The sequence below is a fragment of the Pundamilia nyererei genome, unplaced genomic scaffold, assembly GCF_000239375.1.
Source record: "Pundamilia nyererei isolate P.nyererei 1_Seehausen unplaced genomic scaffold, PunNye1.0 scaffold00134, whole genome shotgun sequence".
Classification (NCBI taxonomy): domain Eukaryota; kingdom Metazoa; phylum Chordata; class Actinopteri; order Cichliformes; family Cichlidae; genus Pundamilia; species Pundamilia nyererei.
Window position 1 is genome coordinate 428780 of NW_005187535.1, and position 17297 is coordinate 446076.

Consider the following 17297-nt stretch of genomic DNA (forward strand, 5'->3'; position numbering starts at 1 on the left):
GTATAAAACATGAAATTATTATTTGCATTAATTATTATCCATGTATATTTTTCAATATATTTTTAAACATTTTTGCTTTGTTTTAATCACAGGTGGACTAATAAATATATTGAGCACGGTAAAACCAAACATAATTGCTCTAAAATATTTTTGTTGAGATAATTTGATTAGTTTGGCTGTACACACACACACTTGTGTTCTGATGAAAATGTGAAGAAACTAAATGTAAAAGTAACATATATCATAAATATGTTACTTTACCACCAATGGACTTTGCTGTAAAAAAAAAAAAAAAAAGTCAATTAAAGAGCACCACCTAGTGGTGGCAGTCTCATGAAGCGGAGATGACGTGTTTATTTATTTTATTTTATTTTTTTTCACCTTTTATTATTTTCTATTTTCTTATTACATAAAAAGGAACACAAACATTTAAAATAAGAAAGCTTTGAAACAAGGTACAACATATGAGGAGTTCAATCCCAAACAAAGACTCCATGAAGGAAATTTAAGATTAATAACATCTTGGCTTCCTAGAAAACACCGACTGTCCGAGTACTGAACCCAAGTGGACACGGTCAGGTTTCACAAACATTCTTGTTAGGAGGATGTGTTGGTTCCCAAATGGGTATCTGTTGTTTTGGAATTAAACTTCATATATTGAAATGACCTCAAGACCAGAATTGACAGAATACAAGCATAAAAAGGGAACCACAAGCTTTGAACATTTTAAGCCAAGTGGCTTTTGTGACAGAAGTAATATTTCATGAGTACAAAGAGTATACATTACAGAAACCAGAGTAAGAATGAACACATCCAGATGAGCCTAAGGCCCCCAAAGATTCATCCAAGTCATATCAAAACACTCAACTGTACACAAGAGGAAAGATCCTGAAGGGTTGCATCTCTGGTGCTTTTATCATTGGATGACAGATTGCCAAAATTCGGCTAAAATAAATCATCGCAGTAACACAAACATGAAGTGCTCCCTTCAGAACCTTTTTTTTTTTCAGTGTAAAATAACTACACCTCTCTTAACTGTCATCTATAATGAGGCTGATTCACATCAAGTCCGTCAGCTTAAAGATTAACAACATAGCCGCATTTTGTCCTCCAGATTTTTCGTATCAGCCTTTGAAGATTTAACTCTAAATATGAGTAATGGTCAGTTGGGGTTTCTGGGCATGAATTAAATTACATCTTAATCACAAGGACGTCACAAGAAGCTGAGACTTCCTGTGTTGTTTATGTTTAACACGACTATAAAAAGGTTTTTGGACTGAGTGGGATATGTCTGTGTTTGGGCCCTGTTTTGGAGGCCTTTGAGGTTTGCAGTGCGCTGTAGAGATGGAGGAAGAGGGGCTGGAGGTGGGGGCCGAGAGGACGATAAAGAGCAGGAGACTCTTAACCATGGGTGGTGTCATCCTCCACAAAGTCTTTGGCCTGCTCCGCTGTGATCACGTCGATGTGACTCACCTAAAAAACACAGAGACGGTTAATGACTAATCAATGCTGCACCGACTGAGCAGTAATCGTTTTTCTTAAGAGACAGACACAAAAGAAATTACTATCACTTTTCTGACGGAGAACAAAGACACAAATGAACTTTGAATGCTATTGATTTAAGACAAATGGAGTTTGAACAGAATGCAAAATTATGTTTACAACACTGTCACCACCACTGCATTTTCTCCCTTGAATCCTAAAGCTAAAGTGAAGAAAATAGTTGTTTTTCCCCCCACTGACTTTAGTAGGCTGGGCTGTGTGAGAACAAATGAGCAGCCTCTCTTAAGACTTATTTTTCTTGCTATTGTTGTAAAAAAATAAATAAAATAAAATCACCACCTACTATTGGGAGCAAAAAAAGTCAAATGCATTTGAATTCTCAGAAACATCATCACGCTGTAAACGATCACCGACGATTGTGAGAAAACTTGCTCAGGTACGTTTAAAACTTGTTAATCCCAGAGCATAGTCTGACTCTCAGTAGATATACAGAGACTCGAAGGAAGAGGCCTCACCTTGTTTCTGAATTTGACACCATAGAACTTGTCGGCAGATTCGAGCAGCTCAGGTCTGAAGGTGGTGGTGATGAACTGGGCATGGCCAGCCAGCTCAACAATCATATCTGTAATAAGAAGGTTGGTTTGCTTTGAATAAAGTTTCCAATATTTCAGCAACTGTCATTTTAACTTTCTTTTGGTCAGTAATATTTTCTCCAAACCATGCATCACACCTGCTCATGATAAAGTTTCATAATTCTCCCAGGTGAGACCTGATGCTCATCTCCTACTTCTACCAGCTTTCATTTGTCTTCTCTCCAGGACATACCTCCACCTCTCCAGGCTATCGTCCACCTTCTACCTACTCTTACTACAGAGGAGACTGCGATCAATGATGAGAGGTATTTTTATTAATCAACCCTACTAAGCCATAGGGATTAAATTGCCATCATTTAATCTGTGTAGACACATAACTCATCGTTACCTGAGACAGCCTTTCTGTGCTGTGCGTCCAGGGCCTGGTCGATCTCATCAAACAGGTAGAAAGGAGCAGGGTCACACTTCTGGATGGCAAATATCAGAGCCAAAGCCACCAGAGACTTCTGACCTCCAGACAGCTGCTGCATCTCTCTCATCTCGCCCTGCTTCCCGGTGAAGGACACCTACGCAGGACATGTGCATCAAATTAGACCATCAAACTTTTCTTGAAACAAAAACAGAGAAATCAATTTCTTTACTGTAAGAACTTTATTATAAGAGTCTCTGATTCATGAAGTTAAACAAATCCTCTGCAATGTTACAACAGCTCTGATAATGATAAAGATAAATTTAGCCCTAAGAGGACTGCGCATTACTCATTGCATGACCAATCTCACCTTGGTTCTTTCTCTGTGTGGGAGGACCAGAAATCATAACAGTCCAGAAATACACATTCACATGTTTCCAAACAAAGACTCAAGGAAACTCAATACACTGAGGGTACTCAAGAAGCACAATTTTACCTCAGAAATGATAAAACTTTATATAATGAGAAAAACTAAAGAGCTGAAATATTTTGCTTACTTATAGCATCTTCTTCTTATTTGATTATCTTCCATTCATTTAAAAAAAAAAGCTGATTTATAAATGGTAATCAGTAAAGCCCGTCAACTAACAGCAGATAAAACAACTGAACTGAAAAAGACTCCCACCCTGATGCCGACTCCAGTGAACTGGTCCACGGAGGGAACGCTACTCTGTGAACCGGAGCCCCTCTCGCTGTCAGCACCCCCCTCTCCTTCATCCTGAGACTGGCTTCCTTCAGCATCACCTTTCTTCATCACCAGCGTAGCTTTGCCACCCGGCACCAGTTTCTGGAAAACCTCACTGAAATTCTTCGACACCTGAGAGGAGCAGAAGGTAAGAAGAGATAGAAAGTGAATTTTAGTCACATTTTGATGAATTTTTCACATTCTGAGAAAATGCTTTAAATTAGTGTTGAACTTCTTCAGGGATAAACCTCTTGCCATCTTCTAGGTTTCACCTCAGTCGAAGTGAGGTCACCACACTGGACCACTCAACCATGTTTGTAGCTTCTGAAGCATTTTTAATGTAGCTTTTGTGTAACTGGGTGTACTAACAGTCTGCCCAAGAAAGATTTGCTCCAGTTTTGGGTGTGTGAAATTATAGTGTGTTATTAGTGTCTTACCAGGAATTTACAATCCTACGATTTACGTATGAAGTGTGCTAGCTTTGGCTCGTAAGTTAGCACTGCTTGTCCAAATAAGATCACTTCTGCTTTCCCCAAAAAATGTGGGTGATTTACATACAGGTTTAAGGTAAAAACCATGGACTTGTATCACTGAAGATTTTAATCAGAGTCTGAGCTGCAATGTACCTGTTTGAAGGTGAGCTGAATGGCCTCGTACTTGCGCAGCTCCAAGACATTCATGAGCTCCATGATGGATTTGTAGCCACGGTCCAGCTCATCCTGACGCTTGATTAGCTTTTCCTTCTGCTCGGAGAAGTTGACAAACTGGTCTAGAGCCTTTTTGTTGACATGGCTGTACTTCTTCAGCTCAGTGTTGCACTGCTCCAGTTTTCTGAACAACTGTTGGAGGAGAGGAAAAAAAGTGGAATACAATACATCATTAGTTCCAGGCAAGATCAGATCTGCTTTAAATCAGTATCATTTTAAATTACGCCTCAAAACATGCTCTCTTTCAAAATTATAATTTAGATTGCTTGTGCATTCATCCATCCATCTTTCAGAAAACAATACTTTTTGTGTCTGTGAAGGTTCTCAGTCATCCAGGTCATCGTAGTCAAAGGAGCTCGCAAAAGAAAAGCGTCTGGACTTCTTTAAGTTGCTTGAAGACGTTTCACCTCTCATCAAGAAGCTTCTCGAATGAGAGGTGAAACGTCTTCAAGCAACTTAAAGAAGTCCAGATGCTTTTCTTTTGCAAGCTCCTTTGAATACTTTTTGTGAAATAACAGTATATTAAGTGATGCACACAGAAAGCCACCAATGTAAAAAATAATAATAAAAAAAAATGCATACATGCGTGTTTTAATTTTTATGTTTTTAAAACCTGAACTCACTAATTTGGCAATTTTGCTTTGATGTTACAACTACACTTTCAGGAAATATTGCTCAGTACTTTTATATTTTCAGATTATTTTTCCACTCAAGGACAGGTTTCATAATGCTAGAAAATGAGTTTCACATGTTTAACTAAACATACATTCATTATTCATTTCATGGACGCGTTTTGCACCTTTTATTCATATCTGAAAGAGGACACGGCCTGATCAATTAAGATCTAGTTTAGTCTAGCCTGAAAGTGTCTCACTGTCTCTCCAAACTCTCAAACTATAAATTCATCTCTTTGAATCGCTAATGACCAAGTGCCATTATTACATGGCTCTCTCAAACACTTCTGCAATCAATGGCACCATCATGCCCCCAAGCAGTGTCCTGTGGAGAAAGATTAACTATATGGAGTGTTTATGAGCAAGCGAGCCTATTTTCGGCATTGTTGAGGAGGGGGGCTTACACAAGCACACACGCATAGACACAGACATAGTGTGCGCACTCAGACACTTATGAAAGAAGCAGCCAAGTCCACTCAACACACAGTCTTTACCCCCAGTGTCTAGTGAGTCACTAGTGAGTGGGTGGGATGTGATGGCCTTGGGCTTTATTCCTAAAGAGACCTGGCTCTGGCTGCATGTGTATGTGCAGATATTTCTAAATGGATTTGGGGGACAAAATGCACATAAAGACTGACCTCAACCCAGCTATTTCATTATTGTTTGTGTTGCTGCTGTAATGGCTAACATGTGAAATAAAACTGTTCCTGTAAGATTGCGCTGCTTTGCAGGATACTGTCTTTCAGGTCACCAATTTACTCTCACTGATGCCAACAGCTTTTCAGGAGCAAGGCTCTCTACTCAGCTGAACCCCAGAACAAAGGTTATAAGCTAATGAACATTGGTGGGAATACATTTTGGACCTAAAATAATCAGGCAGACAGTAATGTGATTCCAAGCTAGTGTTGTTCTGTGTCTGTTAAATGTGTGCTAAAGTAATGATTTGAATGTATTTTGTACAATCACCAATTCAACTTCATAAAGTAATGAATAATATGTCAGTGTGTCCAATGACTCGAGTGATCCACAGTGGGTGTGTGGATGTTTTGTGATTTACTCTTTCTGATCCTATGCATGTAACTTGCCAAGGGACTGCCGATTCATATTAGCTTTATGAATTTGAATTTTGAATTTATTTATTTAAAGGGACAGTGCAGTTAAACATAGTTCAAGTGCAAGCCATGAGACTGATGTACTGCACATAGGTTTATAGCTACTGCTATGCTAACTAAAGCGAACTAAGCTAACAGTTAATATTGTACATATTTCCTTCTTAAGTGAAACCAATTAAATTAAAACGAATAATTATTATCTTTACCAGTCTATCTATTCATATAAAGTCACTCTAAACAACACATGGAGGATGCCATCAACTGGCTCCTGCACCCAGCACACTCCCTCTTTGAAATAACTGCAAACACTGTGAGAATTATGCTCTTTGCTGTCTTTGTGTGGATGTGGGTGGATGGTGTTTTGGGACGGGATCAATAGGATGTTACTTTGGGCATACCCCGGCTGGTATGAGCCCCTCTCCGAGAATTGAGAGGGTTTCATTGCATAACTGATGTACAGAAGTACAGCAGAGTGGTGGACAGTTTTATAGATGGTGTGAGCTAATCTACAGCTTGCCATCACTAATACTAAGCCACTGATTTTAGCCAATAGGAAACAGGTTCCTCCTATTCTCCTGGCAGCACCAAGGAGTTAGATTAAGAGGTGGCTGAGGACAACAGATACGCATAGACAGTGAATTGTGACTGGTCCAGGAACGCTGAAGTTGTCTTTAAGAAGGTCTAACAAGCTGATCAGGAAAGCTGGGCCAGTTCTAGGAGTAGAACTTAAGACTCTGTGTCTGAGAGCAGGATGCTGAAGAAAGTCTTCAGCATCATGGAAAATCCATTCTACCCTGTGCATGCTTCCCTGACTGGTCACCAGAGCAAATACAGTAAAAGCCTCATTGCCCTGAGATGCAGGTCTGAGTGCTACAGAAGATATTTGTCTCACTGTGACTCTATAACTCCTCTCCATTGTGTAAGGAAGGTGGGACTCTTACAAACACTTTAACACACGCACAACAGTGCTCTTTTACATCACTCCATCTGTTCTTTCCAGGATAGATGGATTATTATAATCTCTGATTTTTCTCTCTCTATTATCACTTACCTCATCTGCTCATAGCATAGACATCATTATCACTGTGTCAGTTTCTGCCTATTTGCACTTCAACTCACATGCAAGATGCTGTACATATGTGTATTTCTACTCATACTAAAACTGCTTTTCTTTTTTGTGTATCTTGTTTTTCAATGAACTGTGCCTTATTCTATGTTTAAAATGCATTTTATTCTGTTTTTGACACTTTCCCACTGAAACTTGTTAGTTTAAAGTGACTGAGCATGACTCCCAGCTCCCAGTGAAAATAAAAGCCCCCAGTGCTTTGTTTCCATTGAGCATGTAAAAGGCAGAACAATTTCCCCACTGAAAATAATAAATGTCGTATTTTAATAAACTCCCACTGAAAAATAACACTGTACACTACATGTCTGAAAAATGCTAGGGCTGGCTGATAAAAAAGAAAAGAAAAGAAATTTTAAAGCCAGCGGCGAGCATATAACATCATTAAGCACTGTGTGTGAGTGTGTGTGGGTGGCAAGGCGTACCTGTTTGAGTGTGAGGGTCTGGTATTTCTCAAACGCCTCCTGAGGCAGCGAGCCGAGCTCTCTGATTTTCTTCATGCACTCCTCTTTCTTCTTGAGCAGCATGCCCTGTCTGTTGGTCATTTTCTCCAGCTCCTTTGTGTCATGGTTGATGGCGTCATTCTGCTCCTTCTCTATGTTCTTCCATCGCTCCATGCTCTTTATGTGCTCCTTGATCTCCGCCTCAGTCTTGTCAATCAGAGAATCCAGATCTGGGAAAGACATTTGAGGAGGTGATATGGGTTAGATTTTTATCTACACATAGTATACTGCCGAATTCCTGACTTTAAAAAAAGATGACTTTCTTTAATAGTTACTGCAATTTGCTTCGTCTGGGAAAAACAAACAAACAAACAAACAAACAAAAAAACAAACAAACAACAAAGATGGTAAGGGGAAGTTTTTTACCAACTTATTTTGGGTGGACTGTTTGAGCCTTTTATTGAATTAGATTTGAGTGGTTACTTTCTTTGATGATGTAACATTTTAAATGCTGCTGACATGTGCAGCACAACATGCATGCACTTTCAGATGAGTTTGCCAACAGTAGCCAATGCTAGCCAGTGTACTGGCAGTGTAAAACCCATCCACATCCACACACCTTTGCTGAATGTGGTTACACACTTTCTTTGATCAAAGGAGAACGCACCAAGTTTGTAGCACTGCCACCTCCTTTGATTTCCAACTTGTCACAGACCAGAGAGAGAAAGGTGCTGCAAAGATCACGGCTGGAAAGATCTTTGAGATGTTGTAACTCATTAAAATACGAATAATTACTTAAACTGACTATTTTAAGTGCCATCTAGCGAAGGCCTGCAACTTTTAATTATTTTGTCGACCACTCTCGTATATCCTTAGTTTCAAGATGGCTCGTAAGACTTCGTGTCATCTTTGTTCAGCAGAAGCGATTACATCATTTGTCTTTAGAGCCTTTTCTCAACAACCTACAAAAAGGGAGACAATGTCTCTTTCTTTCATTTAAAGAAAGAAGAAATTAAGATTTTGCGTCTTTCTTTTTTGGAACAAAGGTAAAACTGACAATAGTCAAGAGTGGATGACTGAATATAGCGCCTACATAAGAAAAGGATGATACTGTGAATGCCTTTAATTAGTTAGTGCCAATGATGAAATATGAATCCATGCAAATTAAGGGTATTCAGAAACAAGTGCTTTTTGACAACTGCATTTTATCACCTCTGAGTCACTGCACCACATTTATAGAACATTTATACAAATGTGCGACCAGGCAGTCTGTGCAAAAACATATTATCCAAATTGTGATTCGAAGGCATCACAGCCATTCTCACCATCTGCTGGCAGTACCAACTCAATGAAGGCATCCTACAGTTTTTCAATTTACACTCAAATGACAACAATAAATTGAGCCAGACAGGTAATAAATTAACTAAGCATAAGATATAGAAGACTGGAACGATTTGATTTTTTTCCTTTGCTTTCATTTTACCCGGAAATGTGCAGTAATGAGCACTACATAGCTACAGATTACAAAGAGATACAGATATTTACCTATAGCCTATCTATAGATGAAAAAATAAGACTTAAAAGTCAACGTCAAAAGTTAAGGTATAATTTAAAGTCCAGCTGCAGCCTCTCCTCTCGAACACTAGAGCAGACAGTGAACCTAGTTGTTAAAGTATTATTTACAGCTGTCAGCTATGCTTTAAGGGCAAAGCCTTTGTGACAGCAGAAGACCCAGATACTTGATCCACCCTTTATATTAGCTCAATGATGTTTAATAAAAGAAAAACAAACTGAATATTGTGTCCTATATAATTACTGTAAAAAAGGTTTTAACTGAGTCACATTATTTCATGTGTATTTTTAAAGCAAGTGTCCATGGCTTTTTGGGTTTATTTCATTTTCAAAAACCCTTCCTGCCCTGAAAAATAATATTTTCATTATTTTTCCTGGTCTTTAATGACAAAAATCAGTAATTTACTTTAAATACTAAAAACTCCTTAAAAATACTTTTCTTTGTGATAATAATAAAATTAAAACGTATGCTGCAGTCCAGAGTACAGTGAATTTAAACACTGTAAATACTGGCTCCAAAACACATGCTTTCAGGCATTTTCTTCATAAATTCAACTTTAACTTCTGGACAACTGTAAGACAGACTTACATTTAATGAAAGCAAACAATTACAATAGAGGAGCAACCATTAAAAATACACCAACAGGATCCCCTGTAAGTGATCATGTCTAAAGTGAAACCTAATCTAACTTAAACCACTTTTAAGTAGGTATAAACTGTCCTGTTAGTAAAATAATACATGAGCTTCTATATATGTGTCATAAATGTAGCCACAACCACAGCAGTGACTATTTTATCCCAACATATGAACAGTAGTACTGACAAACATATCAATAAATTAAAAACCACATACCTTCTGATCGAGCTAAAGTCTCTTTAACACGTTTGTTGATGCCGTCCAGCTCAGAGGTTGTGGCCGTGAGCACCGTGCCTCCCTCCGTCTCACGCAGCTCGTTTAGCTCCTGTGAAATACAAAGTGAGGGAACATCAAAATAGTAGAATAAATAAAAACGGAGGGTCATTCAAACACCCCTCTACCTAGAAAATGAAAACATTATTTATAATTAAATCAGCTATATCCAAGAATTAATTTGTAACAGACCACAATTTAACAGCAGAAAACAAAGAATCAGAACTTAAAATAATCTGACTTTGTTAATATGAAAAGGGAAATAATTCAACAAACATACACATATAGATCATGTGACAAACATATTCTACAAGCAAAGTGCTTAAAGGGATGATGTACCTGCTCCACTTGGTCAAGACGTTTCCTTAAGTTCTCATTGAGATATGTTTCCACTCTGGTCATGATGCCCTCAAGCTTGATTCTCTCATTCAGCAACTGTCTGTTGTCCTGCAAGTGAATAAAGACATCGAAGCACAAAAGTTACTTATGTGATATTTTCACTATGTGTTGAAATACCAGTGATTTGATATTTGAATGGGTTTTTCTCGCTTTGTTTATCACATAAAAGAAATCTCTTGCATGAAATGGTGCTGTCAGAGTGACGGATGTGTGAGGAGTGATAGTCATTTATCTAAAAGCCAATGTTGCAGTTTCTGCCTTTATAAACATCCTGACAATCCTAAGATGAGAGCAACTTTAACTGTTCAGTCTACACAGAATACAATCTGCTAAAAATAAATAAATAAAAATTGTGTATACACTTATCTGCCTCAGCGACAGTTATCAATGAATGTTATGTAAAGGAACAAGTCTTTGCCCACTTATGTCGAAGCAAATATCATATTAACCAAAACCCATGAAAACTAAACCAGGAGTTCTGTTGCAGGTAATATAATCTGACAACAGCAAACATAACAGAACCATATATGAAAGGCTTCATGTTGTGGGGGCGGAGTTGTTGCACAACGATGGCAGGAATGGCTGGAAGTTCAATGAGGGGAAAGCCGAGAGCAGCTGGCCGTGAAAGAGAAAGACAGGGCAATGCTGTATCACAGGAACATCCCACACACAGCTGCTGCCTGCTTCTCTCACCTCAGTCAGAGCATGTGAATACACTAGGAGGAGGCAGAAAGCGAAAGGACACCGAGAAACAAATGTAGGTAACCGGCATGTTCTCTGAACTCCATGTAAGCACACACGGATGCTGCCACAATTTCAGATTCAACACATTTCTAAAAGACAGTAATTATTTCACTGGAACATTTTTCTTAAATGTCTCACAGTTGATACATAAGTTTTTTGTTTTTTCACATCAGTGTGATTTCCCCCCCTGAAAAACCTGAATAAATTGCACAATAAAGTTTTGAGCAATAAACTGCTGTAAACTGATATAGCACAATTACACAAATGAAAATTCATGTGTGTGTGTGTGTCAGTTATTTTACAGTGCAGAAACATTGTCACAAATGCTGCAACAGACACAGTCTGTGTCCACTGACCTGCTGCAACTGACGAATCTCATCGTTGAGGTCGTCGACACGCCTCTGATCTTCCAGGCTGAGCTGAGACAGCAAATCTGTACCGAGCTCCGCCTTCAGCGACTCTCTGGTGGACTCCATGGCATGGAGGCTGGCCTCCAAACTCTGAAGGCTGCGTTGCTGGACAGAGAGAGAGAAAGAACGAAGGAACGTTAGACAGCCATGGGCAACATTAAGACACAATAATGGGGACAGGCTGAACCTGAGGCACAGACCAAGTTAAACATCAATAACAAAATCTGGTCATAGTGATCTTGAACACAGGGTTTTTAATACAGGTTACAATACACTACAACAATGAGGTAATATTACCTTGGGCATGAAAGTCTTCTCCGACTGCTGCCTCTTCTCCTTCAACATCTTCATTTCTGACAGAATACTGTCTCTGGATGCCTTAAACTTCCTCTGCTGTGTCTCGATCTGCTGCATCTGATTCATCAGTTGGTCAATCTCATTGTTGATACGTGGAGGTGGCAGTTAAGGAAGTATATGCCAATTTTTACTACAGACGAGCATTTTCAGTTTTTCTTAATAGCCACTCTTGAGCTAATCACAGTTAAGTCATATTGCAGTGCCTATTACCTGATGCGATGCATTGTTAAATCGTTATTACCATTTCCCCAAGCTAGTTAAGTGCTGGGACTGCAAGAAACCTGGATATGCAGCCCATGAAACCCATTCAAGCATTGAAACACTAGTGACTTACACAATAAATACAACTGTATGTCAACTCAGCTGAGCAAACATTACAAACCAACATAAAACATGCCAGACAATGAAAACACCTGCAAACTGCAATATTTACAAGAGTAAACACTATATAACTCTGATATAACTAGTTTGATGTGACCTGTCGCAATGCAACAATTAAATTACCCCCAGGTAAAAAAGTGTAACATACACTTAAAAATACACTTGTGACATACACTTTCCAAAATGATATTAATGTTTTCAGTGCTTTTGCTTGTCCCCAAGCTGAGAAAGAAACAAATTTTCCCTTATAGCAAAAGAAGAAAAAAAGAAATGAGTTGGTGCAAGATTAATGAATGTCACAGAACAATGATACAATACATAGCACATAAACACCTGATTACCCTGTTAGTTTAAGTGTCATACTTTTCTTCTAATAGGTCTTGAACTAGAGATTAAAATCACCAGTTGTGCTTCTAATGCCACAGGAAGAAGGTTCCAGGTTTAGAAGTCAGTTTTTGGTTTTGTTAATTTATTCGTTTTTGTTAGTCAACCAAACTACTTGAAACGGTTAAATAAAAAGGATAAGAAATGATTCAGCTTTAATTAAGCACTTTGGCACAGAATCCCTAAACAACAGACAGTTTTGTTGAAGCTGAAGCAGCAAACTGGAAGGGCACTCAGAGAGTTGATCTTCTGCCAAGGCCAAAGTCACATTCAGCTATTTTAAGTGACTTGGATCTAAAATTAAAGCATGTAAAGGGTTCTTCTTTCGCACATACACCACCTCTTCCCAAAGTTTCAAGAAATTCAGCCTGGTTAAATTTTCTGTAATCGTACTGACAGACACACAAAAGACACTGATCAGATAATGAGTAAAGTCATGGGGCATGTTGTAGGCTATTTAGTGCTCCAATAATGTGATTGGGCTTTTAGGGAAGGAGGTGTCTCTAAAATCAAAGCAGAGGATTAAGAAGGGCTGCACATGCTCATCATTAAGTTAATTTAACAGACAGGCTTATTGATCTTCAAAGGACTGCAAAACTCCTGTGGGCCTCTGAGGTTTACCAGGACTCAATGAACACCAAGACCAATCAATGTAGTGATATAAAAAGGACTGAAGGAAAGTGGATTTTCCTGCCTGCTGACCAGAGAAGACTGAGAAAACAGATGTTCAAAGATAATCTGACAAATGTGAACAGATAATATCAGGCTGCAAACTGTTTTTTTCCATAGAAAAACAAGATAAATTAGCACAACCACATAAAAATCAGGTACATTTAAAATTTCTGTTTCACATAAAAACTGTATGAAGTTTCACGGCAATGTAATGGAACAGTGAAGACGGCAACTAAAAGAAGGAAGGAAGGAATGGCTGGGAGCTCATGCTTATTGACAGGGCAGAGGTGGAGAGTGAAAAACAAGGTGTCTTAAATAATTAATTCATTCTCTGACTCACTCCTCTGGGGAGTGAAGTGAAGCACCATGTCATCGGCACAGATGCCCATTTCGCCTACTGACTCGTACATATACGTAATCACCAGGTGCGCACACACCAAGCAGCATACGCTTTACTGGCTGTGAGTGAGTGAGAAGCTACACACCAAAACACAGGTGTGCAAACAGACATTTAATCATACTGGGCCGGAAGTGACCATATTCATAAATACATCGCACATGCAAACACAAATCCTCTGTGATCCACTTGTTTGGCCTTCATGAGCTGTCCAGCAGTGAGTCATGGCTCTGGCCGATATGACCCAACACACACTAATCCTTCTTGACCCGATTAAACTCTGCCACAGCGTCCCAGCTAGGCTCCAACTGGCCTTAAGGTAGCTACACAACCCAGACTGATTTAATACACAATTAAAACAAAGGTTCAGCCATGTGACATCACTGCATAATTGAATGAGGGTGGTGTAACTTTCAATAACATAGTTTTATACAGAAAACAGCTCCAATTTAAATTACAATTTTAGTCCTAAGAGGGTGCAAAGTTTTCTGTTGTCAACACAAAGCAATGTTTACTTTAAAAGTCAATATGAAAACGATTTTAGAAAGGCTAGTTTTAACTGTACATCATGATTTAAACCTTTCAGGCAAACACAATCTCTATCCTGAAAAGGAAAGAAAATCTACTTGGATCTAACAGATACCGATTATTAACTGTCTGTCTCCAGTGTTTATGAATTTCATAACATTTCAAAGTGGGAGATGTCTGTTTAGTCATTTTCAAATTCAGTCTTGAATCACATACTCCCCTTTTCCCTCGGTATTCCAGTCAAACCCAGGCCATTTTTCTATTGTCAGTAAGTCTAAGCAGGGGGCCAAAACTCTGCCTCACTAATAACGCGATTCTTCAGTGAAGCTTTCAAGTTTGCTCATACTCTCAACGGACAGCAACACACAGCGCTCTAACATCAACATGATAAACAAACTCGCCACACGTTTTAATAGAAAGGATATGTTCAATGTTCCTGCGCAGGTTTTCATTGAGTTTGGCCTCCAGCTCACCCAGCTCCTCCTCAGCCTTCCTCATGTCTTTCTGAAGCTCCAGGCGAGACTTTCTGGTATCATAGTATCCTCCTGTCAGAGCTCCACGGTGGCTGACTTGGTCACCTAGTAAGTAACAAAACAATGATATGAATGTTCTCAACTGGAGTATTTTGCACTGAGAATTGTTGAAGCTGTACTGCATTTCACAGCAAAGCTTACCCTCCAGAGTAATACAGTCCATGGTGAAAGCTCTTGCCAACTGGGTGGAAACCTCCATGCTACGACAAATGAGGGTCTTCCCAAACACGTGCTTGAAGGCTTTGTCAAAGTTGGAACTGTAGCGGAGCTTGCTGATCATTGGGATGGCATCCTGATGGAGAAAAATGAAACAAACAAACAAAAAAAAATCATTGGTAATAATGAAACTAATTTGTCAGTAGAAATCTTGATGAGAAAAATGGAATGAAGAGGACTGAACAAAGGGAAAGTTGAATGCAGTTTTTATGTTAACTGCCACTGTCAATTACTGTATACCACTATTTGCTAGTAGATTCAAAATTTAATACATGCAAAGCGCCCATTCATGTCAGATACTTACGTTGGTTTCTGGGTATGCGGTGTCTCTGACGTCCAGCTTGCTCAGAGGTAGGAATGTGACTTCTCCAGGCAAGTTCATTTTGTTGAACTCCATGAGTATTTTAGTGCTCACTTCATCAGTCTCCACAATGTGGTAAAACAGCCTTAAAAAAAACAAAGAAACAAACAAAGACAAAAAAACAAAACAAACAAAAGTAATTTTTTACTATAAATCATAAATTGTTTATAAAATCTACAACACCTGCTCTGTGAGTAAACATGAAAACTCCCATTTGATATTTAAAATTTTTAACAGGTTCTAAAGAGGAAGAATAAAGCAATAATAAAAAAAAGCCCAAGGCAGATGGTATACTGATACTACAAACGGGGGAGTAACTTCAGACTAAATGTTTTAAACTGACTGGGCTGCTGGCTTCCCACGCAGCAACCTGCTCCTTTTACCCACCGGGCACATTTGTATAATCTTGCATAATAAAAGGACTTGGAGCCAGAAAGTGTTGTTTTCATTTCAGCCTACACAGACATTTGAATGAAAATACAAAAGCAAACCACACCTGGTCCCAGCTGTAACCTCCACGCAGGTGTAAAAAGCAGGCTCACATTCAAAGTTATTCATGACGATGCCATGATAACCATTGATGACATGCTGGTTGATGCCCTTTCGACGGAAATGCTCAAGGACTTTGTTGATGCTGTCAATACCATTCAAGATGGCCTGGAGGAAAGATCTACATTCTCAGTATGCAAAATAACACACAAAAAAGCACAGAAAAATAAACTCAGGTCTGTATTAACTCCATTGCGCAATCCTACACTGAAATATACACTGCGAATATAAAAATGTGAGATAGATACAGCCCATCAAAGGCTGGAGACGGATGAGTCAGCCGGGAGTAATGTAAGAAAAATAAATGTAGGACATTTGTCCATGAAGCTACACACAGCCTCCTTTCATCTGGGCAGACATTATTCAGAAGTGATATTTGATTGATGTATATGCCCCGAAGAAATGACTGGATGAGGCAGAAAGGAGTGAGTCATATGTAAATTTAGCTAGCTATCATAAGGTGCCAGTAGCAAAGCAGATGAATGATTCCATTTGATATATCTATTCTGACAACCGGCTGAGTCACAAAGTGAGTCGGTCGCTGTATTAAGGTGGGCTCGTTTAGAGAGTGAGGCCTCTTTTTCTTTTTTAAACTTGGGATTTGATTTATCTTCTCTTGCCCATTTCTTCGCTAACAGCTCTTCTGTATGTAAGTGCGTGTGTGAACTATAATGGCAGGTCTACCTGTGGCTTACAAGTGACATCCTGGGAAAGAGGAAGATAAATCCATGTACTGTGTGTGTGTGTTCAAGTAAAAGGATTACTTTTCAATCCACTGACAAAAAAGACAAAACATCCACTTCTGTGCCCATACATGCACAGTCACACTTTCACTTGTATCCAGGTGGAAGCATTGGGGATCCTATAGTTGCATTATGCACGTCAATAATTACGCAGTCATGTACAGTGACACGGACCTTGCCGGTGGCTGCTCTGAGGAGCTGCTGTTTTTTCTCCAGGTCCTCTCGTTTGGCTGCCAGAGCCTGCTGCTCTGCGTTCTCCTCACGCCACAGGTAGCTGGGCAGATACAGAGAGTCACACACTGTTACACTTATGTCACCAGAAGCACTAAAACGCAAGTGCAGTCATGACACTAAAACAAAAACAAAAAAAACCCTTCAAACTAAAACTCTCTTTTATAAAGGGTTACATCTTTTATCTCTGTATTCCTTCATCTTGGAAATAGATTATGAAACCAACACAGCTGCTGATTCATAGTTTGAATGTATTTAAACATAAATATTCATTCACTTTCACATAATTTCAAGTCAAGCTGTTTTTAATTGCAAACTGTAACTATCATCCTCAAGTAAAAATATATCATCTCGATTCCCTGCCAAACCATCTCATTGTTTCGGTTTGAGTAAATTCATCATTTGTTCTCATTTTTAGATATGCTACTAATAGCTTGCAGCTGTCATTTTGCCTTCTCACCCGACAGACTGCGCAGCGGATCACAGTGATGGGTGCATAATTAAAAATCTGACATACACAAACTATTCGTGGAATCTGTTTTACATGCTGACAGTAATAAGGGTCTTGCTGAATTTAATAGAATTCAGTTTAAAAAAAAAA

General features: G+C 38.9%; 1 protein-coding gene across 1 annotated transcript in view; it reads right to left on the reverse strand.

The window, feature by feature from the left end:
• Positions 1-391: 391 nt before the first annotated feature.
• The window catches only part of smc3 (structural maintenance of chromosomes 3), a 25254-nt gene continuing 8348 nt past the window's right edge, over positions 392-17297 (reverse strand). The window contains exons 14-29 of the mRNA XM_005743706.2: positions 17157-17164; positions 16640-16739; positions 15670-15830; positions 15117-15258; positions 14738-14888; positions 14489-14641; positions 11642-11793; positions 11291-11449; positions 10131-10238; positions 9735-9843; positions 7292-7539; positions 3877-4089; positions 3191-3382; positions 2485-2662; positions 2019-2125; positions 392-1473 (exon numbers count right to left, since the gene is read on the reverse strand). Coding sequence (XP_005743763.1) covers positions 1402-1473; positions 2019-2125; positions 2485-2662; positions 3191-3382; positions 3877-4089; positions 7292-7539; positions 9735-9843; positions 10131-10238; positions 11291-11449; positions 11642-11793; positions 14489-14641; positions 14738-14888; positions 15117-15258; positions 15670-15830; positions 16640-16739; positions 17157-17164 — 2253 coding nt within the window. The 3' untranslated portion in view covers positions 392-1401. The remainder of the gene's footprint in view (positions 1474-2018; positions 2126-2484; positions 2663-3190; positions 3383-3876; positions 4090-7291; positions 7540-9734; positions 9844-10130; positions 10239-11290; positions 11450-11641; positions 11794-14488; positions 14642-14737; positions 14889-15116; positions 15259-15669; positions 15831-16639; positions 16740-17156; positions 17165-17297) is intronic.